The sequence below is a fragment of the Patagioenas fasciata genome, chromosome 28 (assembly GCF_037038585.1).
Source record: "Patagioenas fasciata isolate bPatFas1 chromosome 28, bPatFas1.hap1, whole genome shotgun sequence".
NCBI lineage: Eukaryota > Metazoa > Chordata > Aves > Columbiformes > Columbidae > Patagioenas > Patagioenas fasciata.
The window spans coordinates 1,657,531-1,681,082 of NC_092547.1; the positions used below are offsets into that span (position 1 = coordinate 1,657,531).

The 23,552-nt window shown below is 49.6% G+C and overlaps 1 protein-coding gene across 1 annotated transcript; it reads right to left on the reverse strand.

Annotated features, from left to right (window-relative positions):
- Positions 1-577: 577 nt before the first annotated feature.
- Positions 578-22,798, reverse strand: LOC139825734 (dynein axonemal heavy chain 9-like). Its single transcript, XM_071799833.1, has 12 exons — positions 22,510-22,798; positions 20,428-20,669; positions 17,540-17,675; positions 16,317-16,513; positions 15,798-16,222; positions 13,581-13,803; positions 11,147-11,313; positions 9,910-10,780; positions 6,749-6,879; positions 5,511-5,637; positions 1,966-2,118; positions 578-754 (listed from the first exon to the last, which is right to left on the reverse strand). The coding sequence occupies exons 1-12, from the start codon at positions 22,637-22,639 to the stop codon at positions 578-580; spliced, it is 2,979 nt and encodes a 992-aa protein (XP_071655934.1). The 5' UTR covers positions 22,640-22,798.
- Between the last annotated feature and the right edge of the window lie 754 nt (positions 22,799-23,552).

Sequence of the window (23,552 nt, forward strand, 5' to 3'; positions counted from 1 at the left end):
GGGAAACAGGCTGGTTCAGTATCAGGGAAAATACCAAAGCTTCCTTATGTTCAAGACTGTCGGATCCACAGGGAGATCAAGGATGAAACATCCGTGACATGAAATTAAGTATTTTTTCATACAGTAGTCACAGCAGACAGTACAACAAGGATCTGCTCCATGACATTCATTTAAAACACCATATCAGTGATAGACACATTTAGCAGCTAGTTATAAGTAAATCAGCACCTTTCACATGCCTGACACAGCAGAGGAGGAAGAGTTGGAGACCACGAGGTTGTCAGAGGTGCATCTGAGGGGCTCTTCACTCTTATCAGGCCTCACCACTTTGCCTTCCTGCTGCACCTCTCACTGCTCTGGCTGTACAGACTGCACTGCCCAAGCCCCTGGGCTCTGTCACCCAACCAAGAGCCCCAACCAGAGCATGGAGCTCAGCCTGAAAACTCCATCAGGAGACCGCCAGGATAAAGGACAACTCATCCTCCCTCTCTCCTGGATAGCAAGGTGGAGGCCAGAAACATGCCTGTCCACAGCTGCTGAAAGAAGGGAAGGGCAGGACTGATGGGGAACCCAAGAGCTACCTTTCCACGAGCCAGCCTGAGTGGTGATAAGAAGCAGTGGCAGATACCTGGGCAGGATAGTCAAAGAGCCATTGTTCCCTTGGTTTTTCCTCATAAGCCATGACGGCTTCTGTCATCTCATCTCTCACAGTAGCCCTCATGCTGTCTAGTACATGACTGAGCCAGACTTCAACCTGGAAAAGAGATTAAATCCCAGTAACACATTTGCTCTTCTTAAGTGCCTTTGGTAATTAGTGAAGATAGGAAATGAGGCAAGCATCTCAGTTCTCTTTAGACTGGACATGAGGGAAAGGTTCTTCACCCAGAGGTGCTGGACACTGAACAGGCTCCCAGGGAGGTGTCACAGCCCCAACCTGACAGTGTTCAAGGAGAGACTGGACAACGTCCTCAGACACACGGGGTGACCTGTGGGGTTGTCACTGCAGGGACAGGACTTGGACTCCATGATCCTGGTGGGTCCCTTCCAGCTCAGGACATTCTATGAGTTAACCAAACCTCACAGCCTCCTTCAGACTGGGTAGATTTGGCTAATTCTGGTACTGTAGGATTAGCATCTACTTCCAGACACCAAGAACAGAAGACAGATCTTTTTCTTGAACTCTAGCTACAGGAGGAACCAAAATGAACTCCGTCAATGAATAATTTGGTCAGGTGTGTTCCACCTCCAGGCCATGACAGAATCCCTGGTGGGATGTGGGCAGTCTGCCAGCAGCAGAAGAAAGATGCTGCCAAACTTGGGAACACAATTCCTGCTGAATTTCATATTTCACAGGCAAAGCCCTCAACAAGAAGACAGACTGAACGCAGCAAGCTCCATTGCTGGGGAGCTCAGTAGCCGGTATTACGTACTTTAGCTTCCTGTAATAGACCGTGCAGAAAGGTGAAACTACCAGGATAGATAAGCTGAGCAGTAGCTTGATTCTTACATTTCATACTTTCACTCGTGGTATGAAATAATGAAGACTTGAGAAACAGGTAAAAGGCCTTCTCCTGCCAAACACACCCGTGCAGAGGTACTATGGAATAGCTTAGTCTCTTTTCAGTCTGCATCCCCTCCCTCACCGAGGATATTTGTAGCAAGCTTTAAGACTAACCTTCAAAAGGTCTTAGAAAAAATCAAATTAAAAACCTAGTCAGAAAAATGGCACAGCTCTTTCTCTCACAGTGGACTGCGACATCCACGTCCCCCCTTAGTGAGGACCTATCCAGAGTGACACGAAAGGTTGTGGTGTAAGGAGGTACTAAATCACCACCTCTTCCAGCTTTTCTCATGCACCAAGGGAGAGCAGTGAAGCTCTATGACGTCTTGGCAAGGGATCTCACACGAGGGGCAGGGGAGCAGACTCCACCGGACAGTTTTGATAGACAAGGACTTCCCTCTCACCTGCCCACTGCAGTCACAGGGCTCGCTGAAGCTGACGTACTCCTCCTCTCTACTGTACATTCCCAGGCCAACCTTGGTTGGCTTTTGCTCAGAGTCCAGCTGGAATTTCATCCTGGCCAAGCTGTCAAAGAGTTTGGAAAGATGACGTTGCACCTGCAAAACGGGTTGTATAAATAAAGCAACCGAGATAGGACGAGCGGAATGAAGATCACTATACATGTCACAAGCAAAATCATGTTAACAAAATATCTTGGATATTTAGGTAGCACCACATCTTCTCAAATGTGGCCAACATACTGCCAACAAAAGCCTCTTGCTGTCTCTTGTAATACTTCCACCTATTTCTACGTAATTTAGAAAACAGACATGCCTTAATAAATCATGTTTCTCCATTGGGAAATCTTCCATACAGAGCAAAAGCATAGAAAACATTGAAACACCTCATGACTCCTACCCCAAATTTCCCTACATGTAGTGATGAGAAGTCTGTAGCCATTTCTCCACCTCATCCTATTCTCAGCACAACGTGGAGTTTTCTTCACTATGAACTTTCCTGTTTTTCCACTACTAGAAACTGATTTTGTGCTAGTGAAATATCCTAAATTCTCTTTCATGGAGAAGAAAGATCTTTATTTCTGCCTAAGACCTATGATAAACAGCTCAGACCTCCTATAGAACAACCATGTTCACCAAAAGCACTCTTCCAGAAGGAAAAGAATAATTCAGTTCTTTCCTGTTCACCTCCATCTGAGTCTGCAAAGCCAACAGGGAGATGCTGTGGGCTCTCAACATCAGCATCTGCCTGCTGGGAGCTGAGCAGGTCACCAGCACTTCTTCCAGACCACTGCGTAACACACAACTGCATCACTGCGCGCCCCACGCCAATGAAGGTGAGATTCTCCTAGGATTGACGTCCCCACAGAAAGGGGAAGCTCCCAAAGCAGTCCCAGACAGGAGCTGCCTCTCTCAATTACAGCAGAGAGGTAGAAAAACTCCCATAGGGGAGATGAGAAATGAGGGAAAGGGACCTGGGGGTCCTGGGGACAGCAGGGTGACCATGAGCCAGCACTGGGCCCTTGTGGCCAGGAAGCCAATGATACCCGGGGTGGGTTAGAAGGGGGTGGTCAGTAGGTCAGAGAGGCTCTCCTGCCCCTCTGCTCTGCCCTGGGGAGACCACATCTGGAATATTGTGTGCAGTTGTGGCCCCTCAGCTCCAGAAGGACAGGGAACTGCTGCAGAGAGTCCAGCGCAGCCACCAAGATGCTGGAGGGAGTGGAGCATCTCCCGTGTGAGGAAAGGCTGAGGGAGCTGGGGCTCTGGAGCTGGAGAAGAGGAGACTGAGGGGGGACTCATTCATGTTTACAGATATATAAAGGGGGAGTGTCAGGAGAATGGAGCCAGGCTCTCCTCAGTGACAACCAGTGATAGGACAAGGGGGAATGGGTTCAAACTGGAACACAGGAGGTTTCACTTAAATTGGAGAAGAAACTTCTTCTCAGTGAGGGTGTCAGAGCCTGGCCCAGGCTGCCCAGGGAGGTTGTGGAGTCTCCTTCTCTGCAGACATTCAAACCCCCTGGACCCCTTCCTGTGGAACCTCAGCTGGGTGTTCCTGCTCCATGGGGGGATTGGACTGGATGAGCTTTCCAGGTCCCTTCCAACCCTGACATTCTGGGATTCTGCGTGAGATGCCCAATGCTCTGATGCTTTCAGAGAAGGAAGGGTGGAGGTGGATTTGTCCATCTAATTCTGACTCACTGACTCACAAAGAACTACAACCCTCCCTCTCATGAGCTGTGCTGCAAGTGGACGCAGCTTCTCACACACATACAAGCAGGGCCAAACCCTGGGAGGTGCTAAGTGACTCTGAGAAGCACAGGGCACTCAGCATCCCCCCAGATCACAGAATCATTTTGGGTGGAAGAAACCCTCAGGATCAAGTCCAGCCATACCCTAGCTCTGGCACTAATCCATGTCCCTAAGAACCTCGTCTAAATGTCTTTTAAACCCCTCCAGGGATGGTGACTCCAGCACTGCCCTGGGCAGCCTGTTCCCATGCCCCACAGCCCTTTCTGGGAAGAATTTTTTTACAATATCCAATCTGAACCTCCCCTGGCACAACTTGAGGCCATTAAGCGTATCTTGAGGCCATAAGCTTATCTCTTTTCAAACCGTAAGTAAACCGTAGAAACTTTTTCTTACATGTAGAAGCTTCTGGTCACAAATCCCCAGCTGCCCCTTCCCAGACCCTGTCCAGTCTGGAGGGTTCGGACACAACCCCAGCACTTGCTGCGATCCTGCTGCCAGAGCCCGAACGCACCTGAATCTGCACAAGTTCAGCACCCAGTTCACGAGGATAATGTCATTGTGTATTTAATCCTCCTTTAGGAATCATCAGACTTTGAAACTACATTGGGAAGGCTGAGAGTGTATCTATGTATGATACTGCTTGACATTTACTTTGATTTTACTGCAAATACTTTTGAATAACAGGAAACACCAGGAATTTCTTCTTACTCAACAGAGCATTTCAACACAGTATCTTTGCTTCCTGTGGTTTTTTTTTCCTCTTCATTTTCAATATCAATCAACTATGTATTTATGATACTCTGTGGGCTGAAATCACCCAGCAGCAGACACAGATAGAAGCAGCGTTAAAGGTTAGAGGGAAACAACAGCATTTCCAAATACACATGCAAACCTGCTCCATTCCTGTGCTCACATCAATACTGAAAATGGTGGAAAGCCTGAAGAAAGTGAAAATACTCGCTACCAAAAGACAGAATTAGGACTTTGTTCATCATCCAACACTCGCCTTTTGCTGTGAACGTTTTGACTGGTTTTATGCACCAACCTCTGAATAAAAGATGCGTCCCAAACAAGGCCAAGCAGAGCTGTGCAGGGGTGGGTGGCAACCCAAGGAAGTCCTGCCTTGGCCACAGCCACTGTCTGACCACCAGCTGTCTTACCTCTTCCAGGCTGTGTTCTGCTCTTCCCCTGTAAACAGGCCATCCCAAAGACCTTTGCATGGGGGAAGGAAGAAGTGGCTGACTAGCAGATGTCTCCTCTGCCTAAAAACAGAGACGTTTCCAAGCCCTCGGTTGTCAACACTGTCACATTTGGATGATCGGTCTGTGGCTCTTTCAACAACAGATGCTGTTTGCTGGCATCCCAGCTTGGGGAACCAAGCTCAGCAACAAGTTTTGGCTGAGATCCTCAAGAAATGGTTTCCCCCAACCTCACTGTATCCCAGCAGAAACAAACCCACTGTTTTTATGGTATCAAGAACATAGCTCTGCTCTGTGCAGTGCTTTCAGAACCATCTGCAAGCATCACCAGGGACAGATGGGACAACATACAGTGTGCGCACTGCCTTTCAGAGACGACAGATGAAGGCCAGCAGTGAAAGAGTTATTGTTAATCCAAGTGAGGGTGGGAGAAAAGGCACTCAAGAAAGGATAAGCTACAGCTGAGTCCCTAGACAGCATCTTCCACCCTGACATTACTGACAGCTGGAAAATGTGAAGGTGACATAGTGCAAGGCTTACCAGCTGTGGGTTGGTGCCATTGGAAAGAATATCCAATACATCTGCTGAAGAAACAAAGTAAAATCTGGGAAAGGCCAATCTTTTCATGTCCAAATATTCAGCCAAAGCCTTCTCACACAGGGACAACCTGGGGAGAAGAGCAGAAAAACAGAGCCCAGGACAGGCGGGTGAATATCCTTTAATGTGTCGTGCTACAGTTTGGGTTATCGAGCAGATTCTCCCCTCCCATGGGGAAATGCCAGACATGAGCTGAGCCTGCAGGCTGGTCCTTTACAGCATTTTCCAAATAGATAACAAAGCACATAGTAACTCATAGATCTCTCTCCACTCCCAAGGGTCAAACAGACAAAGAGTCAGAGAATCCTCACCAAAAAGCAGAAACACAGGTGGAAGAAGAGGCTAGAAAGGCTTTGCAGTCTGACTTACTGTTTTAGACAAGCTCTCAACTGCCACAGGTGATTTCACACTAGGATGAAAGTTTCCAAAACTGCTTTTATTCTAATGAGCACATTTTAAAGTCTGATTCAAACCTACTCAGCTTTTTGTGCTTGTGAAGCCTGAAAAGAAACTTGTTTGCTCCGTTCTAAAATGAATCTCTCAGTGTTTACATGTTAAACTGCTGCTGAGCTTTCAAAGTTCATAAATAACATGCAGTTAGTCCTCTGTGGGGAACACGGGCCTTATCTGTTTAGGAAGTAAAATTAGATCTCTATTTTAAATGGATAGTTATTACTGACACAACAGCTATCACGTTAACTTGTTAGGTGTGTTCCAGGTAGAGTAGCTCATATGTTAGGTGAGAACTGTATCCATCTCTGGACATTAAGGTCTTTCTCAGGGAGTTTAGTTATACCATCTGTGAAGGGTACACACACAAAGATAATTTTGTTAATTAAAGCACATGGGATCAGCTCTGCTGCAGATATCCCTGCTTGGACTGCTAAATAGATATTTAAGACACCAAATTTGGGGTGGCAGTGAGGCCACATGTTATTAAAACCAACTGAGTGCCTAGCTTTGTATGTGTGCAAATCAATATTCAAGATAAGAGTTTGCACATACGCAAAGCCAGAATCCACCTTGGGGGCTTCAGGGTGATGGATCATGAATAAAAAGACTCAATGTGTGAATGCAAAGAACGCACAGTCCAGAAGGAAAGCCTTGGAGCACAGGTTAAACCAACTTATTAGAGCTGATCCCAGTCTCTGACAAAATCCTGGGACTGAAGTTGTACCTACCTACTCTGAATGTCCTCCAGTTGTTGGGACAGACCTGGTTTATTGGTGGCCTCAACCACATTTGGGGTTTTCTGAGTTTCATAGGCCAGTTCTTTAAAGTCCACATCAATCCCTTCAAAGCGTTTGGAGTCCTAAAAAGCAACACAAACATGTTCATGGTAAAACATGGATTTTGTGCTAAAGGTCTCCATCCTCTGGGTGCTGTCTTTGGGTTGAGGGGAAAACCTTCTGTCCAGTGCAGACAGGGACCCCTCCACCATTCCAGAATGGCTCTTCCACTGACTTGCCTGAAACTAGTCTTCAAACAGGCACTTGCCTTCTTGTCACTGTATCCCAAAGGGGTTGTGGATAAAGTGCTCCATGCAGGAGGCAATGTCTAGGACCAACCATTTTCATGGGATTTAATTCCCCTTGGAAAACCTCATAAATCTCTCTCTCCCATGTCCAGGTGAAGTACCAAGTTTCCCTGGCTGCAGCAGCAGGAGATGCTCCCACACCGTGGAAAGGCTACCAGCCTCATGTGAGTGCACTCCTCCCCTCCTGCTACAGCACAGGAATCCCAACACCCATCCACAAAACGGGTATGATGACTCTTGTAGAGGAGAGCCCTTCCTTGCCTTCAATGAGGGTATGGAAACCCCACGTCAGCACCGGAGGCCCACATCAACAATTATGCTCCATATCTAACAGGGACTCTGAATTTCTGGAGCTAAACACTGAAGAATAAAGCAAGCTATGTTCAAAACATCTCTGCTCCTCCCTTCTTCCCAGGTCAGGCCTCCTAAGTGAGGCGGGACACTGAACAAGTGTTCCAAGCAGTCCAGGTAACACTTCCACGCTACCCTGTGTTCAGCCCCAGGAGCAAGGCTCCATCTGGAAGGTTGAGCCCTCCCTACACTCACGCCACAGATCCAGCTCCAGGTGAGCATCCCACAGCCTGTCAGCACATCCCCCCAGCCCTGGATGCATCCTGAGGGTGCTCAGCTACAGAGACTTTGAGCTTCAGTCTTTCTTTTACGGAAGAGAAGCTGCTGACTGAGCCACCTGTGTCCCTGGAGCCAAGAGGGCCCCGTGTCCTGGTGCATCCAGCACAGCACGGCCAGCCGGGCAGGGAGGGGATCGTCCCGCTCTGCTCTGTGCTGGGGCGGCCTCACCTGGAGCATTCACTGTGTGCAGGGCTGGGGACACAGGAGAAAAGGAGATAAAGCTACTGGAGGGTGTCCAGAGGAGGGACATGAACTTGGTGAAGGGTTCGGAGGGGAAACCGGATGAGGAGCGGCTGAAGTCCCTGGGTTTGCTCAGCTGGAGCAGAGGAGACTGAGGGCAGAGCTCATGGGGCTGCAGGTTCCTCAGCAGGAGCAGGAGGGGCAGGGCTGAGCTCTGCTCTGTGACAGTGACAGAACCCAGGGAATGGCAGAAGATGTGCCAGGGAGGGCAGTGGGACATGAGGAAAAGGTTCTTCACCCAGAGGTGCTGGACACTGAACAGGCTCCCAGGGAGGGGTCACAGCCCCAACCTGACAGTGTTCAAGGAGAGACTGGACAACGTCCTCAGACACATGGGGTGAATTGTGGGGTGTCCTGTGCAGGGACAGGAGTTGGACTTGACAATCCTGATGGGTCCTTCCAAGTCAGGACATCCTATGGTTCTATGGTTCATACCACTGCCAGACAGCTACTGAGATGCAGACAGCTGCCCAGCAGGATGCAAATGTAAATCATGATGCAATTTCATACATGACATTAGATAGCTCCTGGATATTAAGAGCTTGCTGGCACATGGTACAGCCTCAGGGCACTGGTTATCAGCACCTGTATATATTGCCCAGTGAGCGAGGTGTGCCCAGAATCATAGAATCATTTAGCTGGAGGAGACCATTGAGATCACTGAGTCCAACCATAACCTAAATCTAGTACTAAACCATGTTCCTCATCTATACATCTTCCAGGGATGGTGACTCCAGCACTGCCCTGGGCAGCCTGTTCCAATGCCCCACAGCCCTTTGGGGAAGAAATTGTTCCCCAGATCCAACCTCAGCCTCCCCTGGCACAACTTGAGGCCGTTTCCTCTGCTCCTGGCGCTTGTTCCTGGGGAGCAGAGCCCGACCCCCCCTGGCTCCAAGCTCCTTTCAGGCAGTTCAGAGATCAGAAGGTCTCCCCTCGCCTCCTGTTCTCCAGCTGAATCCCCCAGGTCCCTCAGCCGCTCCCATCACACTTGTGCTCCAGCCCCTCACCAGCTCCATTCCCTTCTCTCAACTTGCTCCAGCACCACAAGGGCTTTCTTGGTGTGAGGGGCCAAAAACTGCCCCCAGGACACTCAGCACAGCGTGCTCTCCGAAGCAGATGGAGGAACAGTCCAAGCAGAGCAGAGTGCAGGGTTGGAGACAGAACAGTGTGTTGTCCAGGGGTCAATGGGCTGCGCACATCCCCTCGTGGGTGTTCGTCCCACAGTGGTGCTGTCAGCGATGCTGCTCGTGAACAGGGACGGGGGTCACACAGCCAACTGTGGGTCACTCGTGAGTGAAAGGCAGGTTCCTCCACAGGGCTGCGAGTGGTCCAGCGGGGCCAGGAACAAGCTTGGAAGATTTTCTAAATAATCAAGAGAATAGGGAATAAGACTGGAAGCTGGACTCAAAGACAGCCCTGAGGAGGTCACAACCCTGAGGAGGGCATCAATGACAACTCTGCTCAATTTTCTGAAGCTGAAGTGGGAGAAGAGCTGCTCTCCTGCTGCACCAGCACTGGAGGCAGGGAAGCGGATACTGCAAAGCTGCCTGGTCCAGCTCTGATTTGACAATTTGCACCATCTGAGTAATTATCTCCGTCTTCTCCCCTCCAAGGAAAGAGGGAACATGCCTGTATCACTGAAGGAAGCCAGCAGCCTCCTGCTCAGCCTCCAGGAACTCTGCATCTGCTGTGCAATGGTGGAGGGGAGGAAAAACAGTTTCTCAGCAGGGTTCAGGCACAACCAACAGTACAAAAACATCCTGGGGCAACACTGGGGAAACTGCTGTAGCATTAAGGGAGCCTCCAAGAAAGCAATGCAGCAAGAGAACAGTCCTGCTTGGGGGAACACGGCAATATAGACAACCTTCTTCTGTGTAATGGAGGCTCTTCTTCAACGCTTTCCACACAGGAAAAATAGGATTTGGGATTTCATACCTTAGGAAGCTGTGCCCGTATATCTTCTGAGCCTATGAATATGCTCTCCAAGTGAGACCACGTACGCTGCACTTCGAACCAGAGAGAAATGACGGAATCTGTTGTGGACAGCTTCCTCTGCCATATGGACACTTCCTCCAAGAAGAAAGCAATACATTTGGATGTCATTAAATTCTGCAGCTGCACCTGGTTGTCTTCTAAAGTTTCTATGAGTTCCTCGTCTGACTTCAGCAACGGGATGTTCGTCCGGGGGTGAGGCTCATACTGAAACTCCATGGTGCTCCAACTCATTTTTAGCTCCTTCAGGACTTTCTCCATACTCATTTCTCGTACCGCTTTGTCCACAATGCCACGAACCTCATCCTCAAAGTTATGGAGGTTGAGCTTCAGGAGGTCAGCCAGCGTGGTGTCCGAGTCCATCACAAACCTCACACCCGTCACCTGCATCAGCTGATTCCAGTGCCTTTCCCTAATGGCGGGATTTTGAAGTTCTGCCACAGCTTTCAGGGCCGTCAGCATGTTCTTCACCTTGCTGTCCAGCCCAGTGAAAGCATCCCACGCCCTCACCTCCTTATCCAAATTCCGAATCTCTCTTGCAAACTTTTGACACTCCAGATCCATGTTTTCCACGTTAATATCCGCCCATTTGGTGGTCTGCCAGTCATCAAGGCAAGTGCCCACAAGGGAGATCATATCCCAGAGCTCTTTGAGAAGACACAGCTCCTTTCGGCACTGCTTCAGTTGTTTATAGTCTGGCACTACGACTTCAAACAGACCAGCTGATTCATAAATCGAGGTCATGGCTGACTCCATTTGTTTAATCTCAATGTGCTTTGTATCCAGCAGTTGATAAGGCTTTTTGGTGTCAAACCTAGAAAGAAATGTTTATTCTTCATAAGTGATATTGTAACAACTTCTAAAGAAAACATAAAACGAATGGTGCCTCTGAGACACAAAGCAGACATGATACATCTATAGTACCCACTGATGGTGCAGCCACATGGCACTGCTGACAACCCCTTTAAGCAATATTGTGCACTCAGCATCCAGATTGAATCTCTTGCTAACACCTTACAGTGTTTGCAGGGACAAAACACCCAGGGCATAACAGATACAACACCGTGAGCAGGTAGGAAATGTATGCAAGGGTTCAAGAACACATCCTCAGGACACTCCGAGATGATCCCATGAAGCTTTTCTTCCTCAGGGCTTCTCTGATGTTATAATTTCACTGTACCTGAATGGTGCTTCTTTCCGAAATCGCTCTCTGAATCTATGTTGCTCAACATCAAACGCCGCACAGCTCTTGCGCACAACTGTCATTTCGTCCGCCTGCAGAGGAGCCACATGCTGCTTCACAGCTATCGCCAGCTTCTTTATATTGTTCCATTTTTCTGGCAGCTCCTGCAAGCAAAATTTAAATGACGGTAGGCAGTATTTGCTATTTGATATAAGATGTGACTGATCTGTTTATGGACAATCACAGAACAGGAAAAGCAACAGATTCCATGCCTAAAACTGCAAGGAAGTTTTGTTGTGATGCAAAAGCTAAACACAATTTGGGATAAAACTTATCAGTTATCCACAATTTTGAAGACGAATGAAGACTGAGACTTTAAAACTGACTGCTCTGATTGCAAAAACATGTTAAATAACTTCAGAAGAAGGGTCCCAGACCAGATCCTGGGCTCCCAGGATGGCTCGGTGGTTGAGAGAGCACAGTTCTCCTGACACCGAGCCCAGCGGGACCCAGAGCTGGCTGGAGGCAGGAGGGTGGGCTGAGGATGCAAGTTCATCAGATCGTCCGGCTTCCCAGAGCTAATTAAGAAACAGAGCCTGGGAAATTTCCAGCCAGCTCTTAGAGCAGAAGATATTATGCCAGAAGGACTTCTACAGAGCTTTCTGGGGCAAATCCCTCCAGCCTGCCTGTATAATATTAGTACTAAATAAGACAGTTTCTTTCTCAGGACTGCATCCAAGCTGCTGGTGCACAGCACTGCTAACAATCCACCCTTTGCACCTGGGATTTTATTTAGAAAGAGATTTGATTTCTTCTCTTCTCACTAGACTTCTCGAGCCAAATCCTCACCCCAGACAGTGACACCAGCCAGGGCTCTGCTGTCCTCAAGTCCCACAGCTTTGCTCTCCCACTTCCCCAGGTACTGTGCCAGCCTACAGGAAAGACTTTGGGCTTCTTTTCATCCCAGTGCACATAGTTGAGAAGACTAATGGAGATGCACCAACACTATGCAAAGAAGCGAAATAACCTGGAGGCAGCAGAGGCGGCCAGAGCAGGGCCAGTCCCTCCTGAGGGGTCTCTTTCTGGCACTTCATGTTCCAGTCTCTGTAGAAATCACTATCCATGACCATAGCAGGGCACACATGGAGCTGCTTCCTTGTCCTTCTCATACAAACTATCAGCTCCAGCCCATCCATCTTCATGGCCATGGAGGGAGCGGTACCTGGAGGAACTTACTGTGGTTTTCCTACTGTGTACAGCAGTGAATGAATTATTCAACTATGTGTTGCTGTCACTTGCCAGAAAGAACGAAACTGTTTTGTTATCTCCTCCATCTGAATGGCTGCCCTGCATACCTCATTTCTTCTGTCAGAAAAATAAATCAGTTGTTCAAATCTACACGCACAAACAGGCACCAAGCAAGCAGCTCTTGGGCAGAGGAATCAGCAGAGCTGGGTTCCCCATAGCACCATTTTTTATGCTGAACTGAAGCTGCTGTAGCAGCCAAAACATTCATTTAATGCAGCTCTTCTGTTTTTCAGGGTGTCTGTAGGAATCCAGTTATCTTTAGGACCCTTACCCGTGTCAGATTTGGTGATACAACCACCCGTGGATCACGGCTGCACCAGCAGAAAACTGGGGGATTGCTAAACCCCGCTCAGGTCCCATCCAAGCCTGCAGCAGAGGGAGGAACTTCTCCCCAAAAAGCTCTGCCTTAAACCTGGTGTCCTACACAGAGCCCTCTGCACACAACGCCCCGTGACTAAGGGGTATCCATCAGTACGCAGCCACACGCTCCTCCACCGTAACATGGTGACTGCTGCCAGTTCCCCAAGGCTGGCTGGGCATCCCACAGGCTTTTCCAACCTTCACCTCATGGTCCCCTGTCCAGAAATGAGAAGAATTCCCCAAAGAAAAATTGATTCATCAGGGCCAGATGTGGAAAGGTGCTGAAATACTTTCATAACGTGCTCCCAGTGATGTCCTTTGGGTCAAGCAGATTGGGTGTTATAGACCTAGTGGAGGACTGAAGTCCTATGAGAAGGCGACTCCTCTGCCAACATTATCCTTCCCATCTCCACAGTTGCCAAGAACTGGCTTATTTAAAAATAATTATAATTCAAACTAATTAACAGATGTATTTGAAAATGCATTAATTTTTTTCAAGAGTAATCGCTGAGAGTTGGAGCAGGCAATTCTATGTTTTTCATACATAACAAAAGGCTTAATCTCTGCTTTAAAAGAAAAATCTCCATATAACTCCAAAATTTAGAGCTATTAAGGCACATCCCACAATAGTAAAATACTATCCACTGAGGCCCTCTAATGACAGGGAGTGGGGCTTTAAATATTCCTGCAATGCTCTTAAGCTCATACTCTTTGACGCTGGCTCCTTGGCAAACCGCCGTGTCCACCGCAGCTTTTCACCCACCTCCAGTTGCTTATAGACTTCCTCCGGCAGCTCTTGCTCATACGTCTTCAGCAGTTCGACGGTTTGCTTCAGGGGCTCGAACATGGCATCGGTGACACTGTGCCTTTCCTTAACGGCCAGGAGATGCCCCATGATCTCCACCAAACCATCATAATCGCCTTTTTCAACCTTTTTGCTCAAACCTTTGTCAGCAGTTTTTATGAACTCGTCCAGGTCAGACAAGCTGTAGAACACAAAACAGGAAAGCACCAAATGAGAGCAGTTCCTACCGGAATCATCCAGGCAGCTGGACTGGCACGGAGAGGGAAAGGCCTGGCTAACTCTGCCCATCACATGGCAACATGCTGAGGGCATCAGAACCACAGTTCATGCTCACAGGGATCCATAGATGTGGTACAGCTTCCTGTGAGGAACGGATAAATGGGTTGGGACTTCACAGGTTGGAGAAAAGGCATTTGAGGAGCACAAGTCTTACGAGGAGCAGCTGAGGGAGCTGGGGCTGTTCAGCCTGGAGAACAGGAGATGAGGGGAGACCTGATCTCTGCAACTGTCTGAAAGGAGGTTGGAGCATGGAGGGGGTTGGTCTCTTCTCTCAGGTAGCAAGTGATAAGATAAAATGGCCTCAAATTTCTCCAGGGGAGGTTCAGATTGGGTATTAGGAAAAAAATTATTCACAGAAATGGCTGTCGGGCCTTGGAACAGGCTGCCCTGGGCAGTGGTGGAGTCACCATCCCTGGAGGGGTTGGATAGACATATAGATGAGGTTCTCAGGGACATGGGGTAGTGCCAGAGTTAGGTTATGGTTGGACTCTGTGATCTTGATGGTCTCTTCCAACCAAACAGATTCTATGACTCTATCCTATGATTCTATAAGGGAGACCTGTGAGCTCGGGTCTGTGGTCTGAAGAGAGTGAATTTGAAAGGACAGTTTTCATGTCATCTCTTCCAATACAAGAATTCAACAAATGAACCTGGTAGGTTGTAAAGCTACAACAAACAGGGATTCTTCTTCGCACGCTGCCTTATTTCAGAGGGTAAGTCTCTGCTGCAGAAGGATGCAGATGTTAAAAATTCACAGCGGTTCAGAAAAGCAACCGAACATTTGTGGGAGAAAAAAAAATCCATCCAGGTCTTTAGATACAAAGGTACAACCCATGACTCTCAAAGTCCTCAGGTATGAATGGTTAGAGACAAGGAGACTATTTGGGGGAAGTTTCCCTACCTGCTTCTTGATCTCACCAGCTGCTGGACACTGTTAGCAGAGCTTGATGGGCTCCTGGATCTTTGGTCCTTTCCATTCTTCCCTTCTCAAAACGCTTACTTTTGAAGTGCCCGCTTCAATTCTGTGGATGCTGCTGGACCAAAACAGAGCCCTAAACACTTCACCTATTAAAGACTAAACTGCTGAGTCAGGAGCTCTTAATAAGAACTCCTAAATGCCTGTTCTAACCTATGCAAAAACCTCTTTGCACAGGAATTATCGTGCTGAAAAGAACACAAGAGATCACAGCAGCCACCACACGCAGCAGCCTTCACTAGTACATATGTCTGTAAATATTTCTTCGTAAGCATCCAAGCCCTGTGGCATCCTTCAGCTGCTACTACTCAAATAAATCACCTAACACATCATCCTGCAGAGACCAGGCGGCTCAGCAGCTATTCAGAGCAGGGAACACATGTTAATTCAAAACTTACATCCAAAGCTCCTCCTTTTTGTAACCTTGAAACTGCCTCCCCATGACTGCTCATGCCAGGCAACCCAAATTACTTTTTTTACAAAGAGTGCACTCAAAAGAGCACTGCATTTAGAAACGGAGCAAGTATCTCATGGCATTAATGCAGCTTTACTGATGGCAAATTCAACAAAATAAGCATAGAGCCCTAGAAGAGATTAGATTAGTTGGACCAGGATGAACAGACAAACAGACATCCTGTCCAACACCACACAGTAGGTCGTAGGAGCATCAGCTCGCAGGATGTCGATGGTACCGAGTTCGTGGAACTGTTTGCACTTTACACACTCAGCTGGACCAGCTGCTCCCAGCAGAGACGAGGGGATGAAAGTTAGCAGAGATGCGATGGAGCTGGCAGGGGGTGTGTGCCCCCTCCTCTTGCTCCTGTATTAGCCTTTTGCTTATCAGTGTGAAATGATAAAGCCCAGCCAACACAAGAGAAACCCACTTTGGTTCTGGGAAGAAGAGGTAGAACGGTTCCTACCTGTGCATGACGTGGTCCATGAGATGCTGCTTGAACACCAAGCTCCACCGTTTAATCACATTCAGCAGAGACGCTTTGAAAGGCCGAGCATCAACTTTCATCCAACTCTGGAAAATGCTGATGGGCTCGATGCGATTCACCTCCTCATAGATCTTCTCGTAGGAGTCAATCTGCTCTCGGAACTGCTGCAGCGTGGGAGGTGACTCAGGGACCCCGTTCTCTGCATGGGCCTCGATTTCTGCCGCAGTGAGAATGTGCCCGTAGAGGAGGAACTGGCGGAAGAACTCCTTTCTGTCCTCCCCGTACAGGTAGGAGTAGTGGTCGAAGGCACTGCGGTAATCACAGCAGGCCGCCATCACGGCCTGCACACGCCCCATCAGCTCATGGCGCATGTCGGCCAGGTCAGCCATGTCCTCCATGTCAGCCTGGAGAGAAGAGGAGAGGAGCTCGCAGTGATGCGGGGGCAGCGTGGCACCTCCTCACTGCCACACAGCGTGAGGGAGCTCCACAGCCACGGACCTGGTAGTGGAGGAAGCCGCTGTGCTCAGCCAGCCTGGGCACCAGCGATGAGATCCGGTAGATGTCGTTGAGAAGACCTTCCACCACGTCGTAGAAGCCGTCGTTTGTGCCAGGGTCCAAGGAGGGTTGAAATATCAAACCTGGGATCACCAAATCCAGCTGCACCTCAAACAGGGGAGGAAGCCCTGCCTTGGGATCTGGTAGGGAAGAACAGAGGTGCCAGGTTATTTTTGAAGGGGAGAAAAGTGATCTAGAGCCACCACTAACATCCCACCACAAGACACACACATGCCCCACAGGGACACCAGGCAGGTGGGACACCCACTCGCTGGGTCCAGTGACATTGTGTCTGCATACAACGCAGAGGGGAGGCTGCCAAACCAGCTGGTGTTCTGGTACCCACAGGAGATACTGGAGAACAGATGAGACACAAGTGATTTAAGGACCGGAAAAATGCTGTGGAGGGAAGCCTTAAAGAGACCAGGCTCTTCAGCTAATCAAAAGGGAGTCTGAGAGCTGAACAATTACAGCGCATAAGTACTTAAAGAGGAGAAAAACAACAGGAACCAAGAGGCTCTTTAATTTAGTGGAGAAAGGCATGAAAAAATAAAACACCAACTGGTTTCACAAATGTGAAATTCTGTGCTTGTTTTTAACAAGATGGTGAGGAACTGGATGCAATTCTCCAGCTCAGTGTGCCTCCACATCCAGGAGGGAAGCGTTCTGAAGATGTGCTTTAGCTGGACACAGCTGCTCTCAGCAGAGTGACCCTCCGTGGCAGCCTTAGGCAGGAGCTCTGCTTTGGTGACCCCTCTCCTCACTCCTCAGTGATGGAGGTTTTTCTTTCATGTCTTTCATCCACAGAACCAACTCTTGAGACTCTCCACAAACGAAAGGTTGTGTCACCTTGATGCTTTGTGCATGGGAGGTCAGGAGATGGCTGATGCCCAAGAACAGACTTGGAATGATGCCTCAATTTTGTCTGTTCACAAATCCCAGCAAATGGTGCACAGTCATCTCTGTCCCTTCCCTTGAGCAAGGCTTTGCTCCAGTGACCAGGGGACAGAGTTACCCTCTGAGTCTGGAGGCTCCTCCAGCACTTGCTGTAGACAATGCAAGAGGCAGAGTAGAAAGACCACCACAAGTCAAAGCACAAAACAGAAACTTCCTTTTGGTGAGACTGAAGATGGTATCACGGCCAGAGCTGAGGAACCAGCAGTTACCTGTGTTTTCGAGGAGGTACTTGAGTGAGCACTCAATGGCAGTGAAGAATCCATCCAGAACTATCTCATCCACGTAATCCACATAGGCCTTCCAGATGTCAGATGCTGGGTCTGCAAGTAAGAGGCTCTGGTTTTCCTGGAAGAAAAAGACGACACTTTGAAATACAGCGGGGCTGAGTCTGTCCTACAAGAGCTGCCCACAGCTGAGGACTCATGGCAATGAGCACACAGGTACCAGCCCTGCGGGGGGTGAGAAACCAGACAGACGGATGTTGCTGCTGGTAGCATGGCCACAATTTTCTCCTTCTGTCAAGGGCTGCTTTGTCATCTGAAGCAACTCAAAATAATCACAAGGTAAAAATGGAGTGCGTGAGAGACTTAGCAGCCCTGCAACCTTCTCCTCCCTCTTCTCTGAGGCCAAAGGGCTCAAGGGTGCTTTGCAGACCTGGGCCAAAGGCTCATCCCAATGCATGAAGCCTCAGTCCTTGTGGCCTGTATAATGTTACCTTGGGTGGATGAGTCCTTCCAAGTGGACTGCTTACACCTCTGCCCTACAAATGGTCATCTCAAAACAAGAGAACTTTAAAATTCAGAAAAGGGTTTTTAAATAAACCAAGTGAAAACAGTTAAAGATTGGGATCAGAAGACAAAGGGTTGGCTTACAGCCTCCCTTCTCAGCTTATTGCGTTCCTTACCTCCAGGCAAGTTCACAGTCAGGAAATTCACGGTTTTCTAGGCCACAGAATGGCCCCATCCTTCTTGCGTCTCCTCTTCCACACCCACAAGACCAGCCTGGGTATCCATCCCCTGCACCTCCCAGGCTCTGCCGTGATCCTGTTCCGGCCTTGCTATGCCCTCTGAGGGCTCTTTCTCCTAAGCCTGCCAGGGGCTCTCAACACAGGCACGGGCTCAAAAAAAACGTAAGGTCCAGCTTGCAGTCTGCTGCCAGGGGTTCAAAGCCGGCTGTATTTCATCTCTGGGGACACAGGAGAGGGTGCCATTCCCAGTGGCATGGCAGCTTGGCACACGTGAGATCATAGAATCATTCTGGTTGGAAGAGACCCTCAAGATCATCGAATCCAACCATAACCTAACTCCACCACTAACCCATGTCCCTAAGAACCCCATCTGTACATTTGTTAACACCTCCAGGGATGTGACTCCACCACTGCTCTGGGCAGCCTATTCCAAAGCTTCACAATCCTCTCTGTGAATTATTTTTTCCTAATATCCAATCTGAACTTTCCTTGGTGCAACTTGAGGCCACTTCCTCTCATCCTATCTCTTACTACTTGGGAGAAGAGACCAACCCCCTCCATGCTCCAACCTCCTTTCAGACAGTTGCAGAGAGCAAGAAGGTCTGGCCTCAGCCTCCTCAAGATAGAGTGGCATTGCCAATTGGGCTTGAGTCAACCCAGAGTTGCTGCTCCCCAACTTTACACATCAACGCTGAGTGATTAAACTGTTAACAGAGCAAGCCAGGGCTCTGGTGCCTTGCAGACTCACCTCCACATTTTGCTGACACAAGAGAAAGGGGAACTTCACAGGACTGAACACTATGGGAATGCCCATTTGAAAGCACCACCCCCTCTTCACCGTCCCATGCCCTTGTATTTGACAATGCCCCCTTGTCACTGGTGTTCTACTGAACCTTTACTCCAGAGGCCTCATCCTGGTGCAAAAGGGCAATGCAAGCCAGCATCTCACTGTCCTGCCTGTGCTTGTGGGTGCACGTACCCAAACTCTCTGTGCTCTTCTCTCAGCAGCCTCAAGACTCACCTGCTCAAAAGAAGACCTGAACACCCAAGGGAAACACAGCAGACCAGCTCTTGGCCCCTTTGCTGCTGTTCCTCCAGGTTTGACCAGCACAGCAGGACAGAGGCATGGGGACATCCTATTTTGGGCCACGGTGCCTTTCCCTCCCCAGGACCTTCATGCTGCTTTGCAGTTGGTCCTGCCCTGTGAGCCACCAGAGCAGCGGTGCCAGCCCTTCTGCCTTGGCCACAGCCCCATGTTCTCTCCGGTCAATTTAGGAAGTGTTCCCATCTTTTGGGTGTAGCTGGAGGTGGTTGAGCCTGTCACAGCTGTAGCAGCAGGACAACGTGGGCATAGTAAAATCCTCGCCGTGGGTTCAGAGGGTACAGAAGTGGGTCAGAAGCCCAAGGCTGAGTGCAGACAGTGAAGTAAGGTGAGCAACAAGGGCTCAGTGTCCCAGAGAGGGTCAGCCCAGTCTCTCCAGAGTCCAAGGCCAGATGGTGACCCTCAGGAGTGGGCTGGACCTAAAATCCATCTGCCTTCCAGCCAAAGTGCTGTCCCTGACACGCTAAAACCTCTGGGCAGGTGAGGCGCAGAGATTTGGGCTTTCTCCTGCTCTGCAAAGAGGACTCTCAGCTCTGGCAAAGCCACTGGAAAAAACCCAGGGTTCAGACAGCAGCTTTTTTCTTGTTACTCAGCTTCTCCCTGGACTGACAGCGTCACCTCCTGCTCCCACAGAGGAACAACAAGCCTAAAGCAGAAAGGTCAGCCACAGCCAGCTGCCTCTCCATTTTAAGGTGAATATTTCGGAGGAGTTTTTCCTCTGAGCAGGATCCCAAAGCCTGATGCACGACTCCCCTCTAGTGGCTTCACAAGAACCAGGACCGGGAGCCAGACTGGGCTGCATCGGCTCCCACTCCTGCTCCAAACTCGGTGCCTGGTCAGCAGCCCCGCACACTCAGCTGTACCAGCTCACCCATCAAAGTATTCCTTAATCAACAACAGGTAAGTTTTTCAAATGAGTTAAGGGAGTTAATTTTAAGGTGAAGCAGCTCTGGACATTTTCACCAGAGCGGAGAGACACCCAGAGCCTATGAAGAGTCAACAAACCCCTGGAGAAGGTCCCCCCTCACCTTCACCAGCAGATGAATCCTCTGCCCTGACTCTCGGACAAGGCTGTAACGCCGTTCCAGGCGGTCCTGACAGTCCTCCAGGCTCAGCAGCGATTCTCTTCTACAATCTCTTCTCACAAATATGGGCGACGCCCACGATCCCACGATGGTCTGGATCTCCTCAACATTGTTTTTGGCTTTCTGTATCCTCTGCTCGAGGTCATGGACATCATCCATCACCATGGAGATGTCATCCCAGACACCTGGTAAAAAATGAGATGATTGACTACTTTTTTTCAGAGCTGCATGGCCAAGCTCTTGTGCACTCTCCATAAGACTTTTCCCCCACGGTTTCATGTATTTCTCACCCATCATTAACACAAGAGACTTACCACCTCAACCAAAAGAGTCACTTCTAGCTCCCTCCTACCCCAACAATCCATGGTACAGCTGCAGCCTCTGTTTTCTGCCAGGAGCACCAGCACCGTGGGGACGTCTGACACTTCCCCCTTTCCCGTACCCAGATTTAATCTGCTACCAGAGAGAGAACAAGGACAACAGGCTGAGTGTTCCTGCCACTGTCACTAGAGCAGGGACCCACAGCCCCACAAACACAGGCTGTGACAGCCCAAGGTACCAGCGAGGGCTGCATTTAGATTCAGGGAACTTCATCTGCAGGAAAGTCCCTTCATCTTTGTTGTGCAATGGAGAAAGAGTTTTTCAGCATGAGGAATTCTGCTTTGCAAGTTCCCAAGGGAGGACACTTGTTCCTGTTCATACCACAAGCCTGATGACAGAAATATATATTCCAACAGCGAGCAGTTTGCTTTCACCAAGAGGAAACAAATTGTCTTCCTCCATTCTGCTTTGCAGTTAAAACTGATCAAGCAAGAACACTGGTTAAATCATCCCAAAGTCACGGTGCACAAACCTCACCACTAACCACAGTATTTCATCTGGCTGGAAAGGATAACGAGGTGGCCCTGGCCCCCACCGGGAGAAGTCTGTCCCAAGCCAGATGGCTGGGCCAAGGGGTCCCAGTCCCTGCACAACTCAGGGAGAAAGCAGTGCCTTGGGGACACAGGGACATGACCACACAGTGGGTCACTTGGGCTGGCACGGGCAGGGAGCAGACTCTTCAACCCCAGCCTTGCCAGCTCTCACAAACCCCAATCTTGCCGTTTCCTCAGCATCACTGCTTACAGGGCAGCCTCTCTTCCCCAAAAGCCCAGAGGGAAGCTGAAGGGATCAGGATCCTGTCCCCAGCCCAAGCAGATCAAGGTAAGATGGGAAGGAGCAGGCAGGCTGGGGGCTGCCCTTTGTCTCCCCAGTGCTGGCTCTGCTGGAGAGTCCCCTGCCCTGCTGTGAACTGTCACTGGGAACCAGGTGATGGAGGCTGGGGACATGGGAGGAATCTGATGAGACCCAAGTGAGCAGGTTAACCATGAGCAATGTGCCCTGTGGCCAAGAAGGTTGATGGTACCTGGGCTGCGTGAGTAGGAGTGTGGCCAGCAGGTCGAGGGAGGTGAATCCTCCCCCTCTGCTCTGCACTCGTGAGGCCCCATCTGAGTGGTGTGTCCAGTTCTGGGCACCCCAGTTTAAGAAGGACAAGGAATTACTGGGGAGAGCCCAGCGGTGGCTACCAAGATGCTGAGGGGTCTAGAGCATTTTTCTTCTGAGGAAAGGCTGAGAGAGCTGGGGCTGTTGAGCTGGAGAAGAGAAGCTGAGAGGGATCTGATCAATGGGATCAATATCTCAGGGTGGCTGTCAGAGGATGGACCAGACTCTGTTCAGTGGTGCCCAGCACCAGGGTGAGGGGCAACGGGCACAGACTGAAACACAGGAGGCTCCATCTGAACATGAGCAGAAACTTGTTTGCTGGGAGGTGCCAGAGCCTGGCCCAGGCTGCCCAGAGCGGGTGTGGAGTCTCCTTCTCTGAGACATTGAAACCCGCCTGGACCCACCTGTGTGATCTGCTCTGTGACCCTGCGTGAGCAGGGGGGTTGGACTGGGAGATCTCCAGAGGTCTCTTCAGCCCTCACCAGTCTGGGATTCTGTGAAATCCTGTACGGCCTCTTTCGCCCTAACACAGAGCTAGCTCACCCTCCATCTTCCAGTTGAGTGTTTCTTCTGCCTTCTTCAGCTTCAAGTTAATATCCCACAGCTGCTCCTGTATGAGAGGGTATTCGACCTCCAGGACTGTCTTCAGGACCTTGTTGTATCTGTTCACCATCAGCTCCAAGTTGGCCGCCAGCTGCCGGTATGACTCCTTGGAGGAATAGATTTCTGCTGCCGTGGGTGGGATGGCTCCCAGGCGGCTGCCAGACAGGTAGCTCAGCTCCCTCAGCACCGACACCAGCTGCAGAAACAAGGCAGAGAGCTGAATGTGAGACAATCCTCCCCATTCACCTGGTAGACACCCTCCCGTCAATTCTGGGGATCTTAGGGGGTTCCTGCTGTTTTATTCACAAAGCAGTACGCTCTGAGAAGGGCCTGGACACCTCCTAGTCCAGACCATCTCCCTCCCATTGATCTTTGCCTCTGATTTGCTTCCCAATCAAAGACATATAGCTCTGTTAACTACCCAGCCAGCAAACCCTGTGCAGCCTCTAAAAGCCATGATGATCTCTGGTCTTCTCAGCGATCCTCATCAATACAGTCTTTCAGCAATACTGTGCCTGCAGGAGGAGGCACAACCAAAAGCATCTTTGAGTTGTGATGGAACGGGATTGAGTGGGTTATTAAACTATAAACCCAAGTAGAAGTGAGTCCCTGCAACAAACGGAGCAGCAAGGTCTTCCAACGCAATATATCACTTCTAAGACAAAAAAAAAAAATCTTTGCTCAGTTTAGTGGCTTGTGAGAGGGAAAATGCTCCTGAAACGGCACATTTTGGCTGGGTGACAGAAATTCAGTATATTGTATGGGCAATGGCAGGGGTGAGGAGTATCTACAATACTAAAGTGACTATGTCCACAATGACAAGAAGAGGAAAGAAAGACGGAGCGCAGAAGGGTGAAGGGAGCAGTTTGAGGAGGTGGATGGAAGAGGATGGGATGGGAGGAAGGGAAAAGCAGGGGATTGAGGGAGCAGGAGGCCAAGTGAGATAGAACCAAACTCCCCTCCCTTTTATGCACTGGAATGTC

What these genes read in the sequence shown, in the direction of transcription:
- LOC139825734 (XM_071799833.1), bottom strand. Translation starts at nt 22,639, where the DNA reads ATGGTGAACAGATACAACAAGGTCCTGAAGACAGTCCTGGAGGTCGAA. An exon ending in ATGGACCACGTCATGCACAG is followed by an intron (nt 13,804 to 15,797) that starts GTAGGAACCGTT and finishes TGTGTTCTACAG; the next exon opens with CTTGTCTGACCTGGACGAGT. An exon ending in AAGTCTATAAGCAACTGGAG is followed by an intron (nt 11,314 to 13,580) that starts GTGGGTGAAAAG and finishes TTTTGCTTGCAG; the next exon opens with GAGCTGCCAGAAAAATGGAA.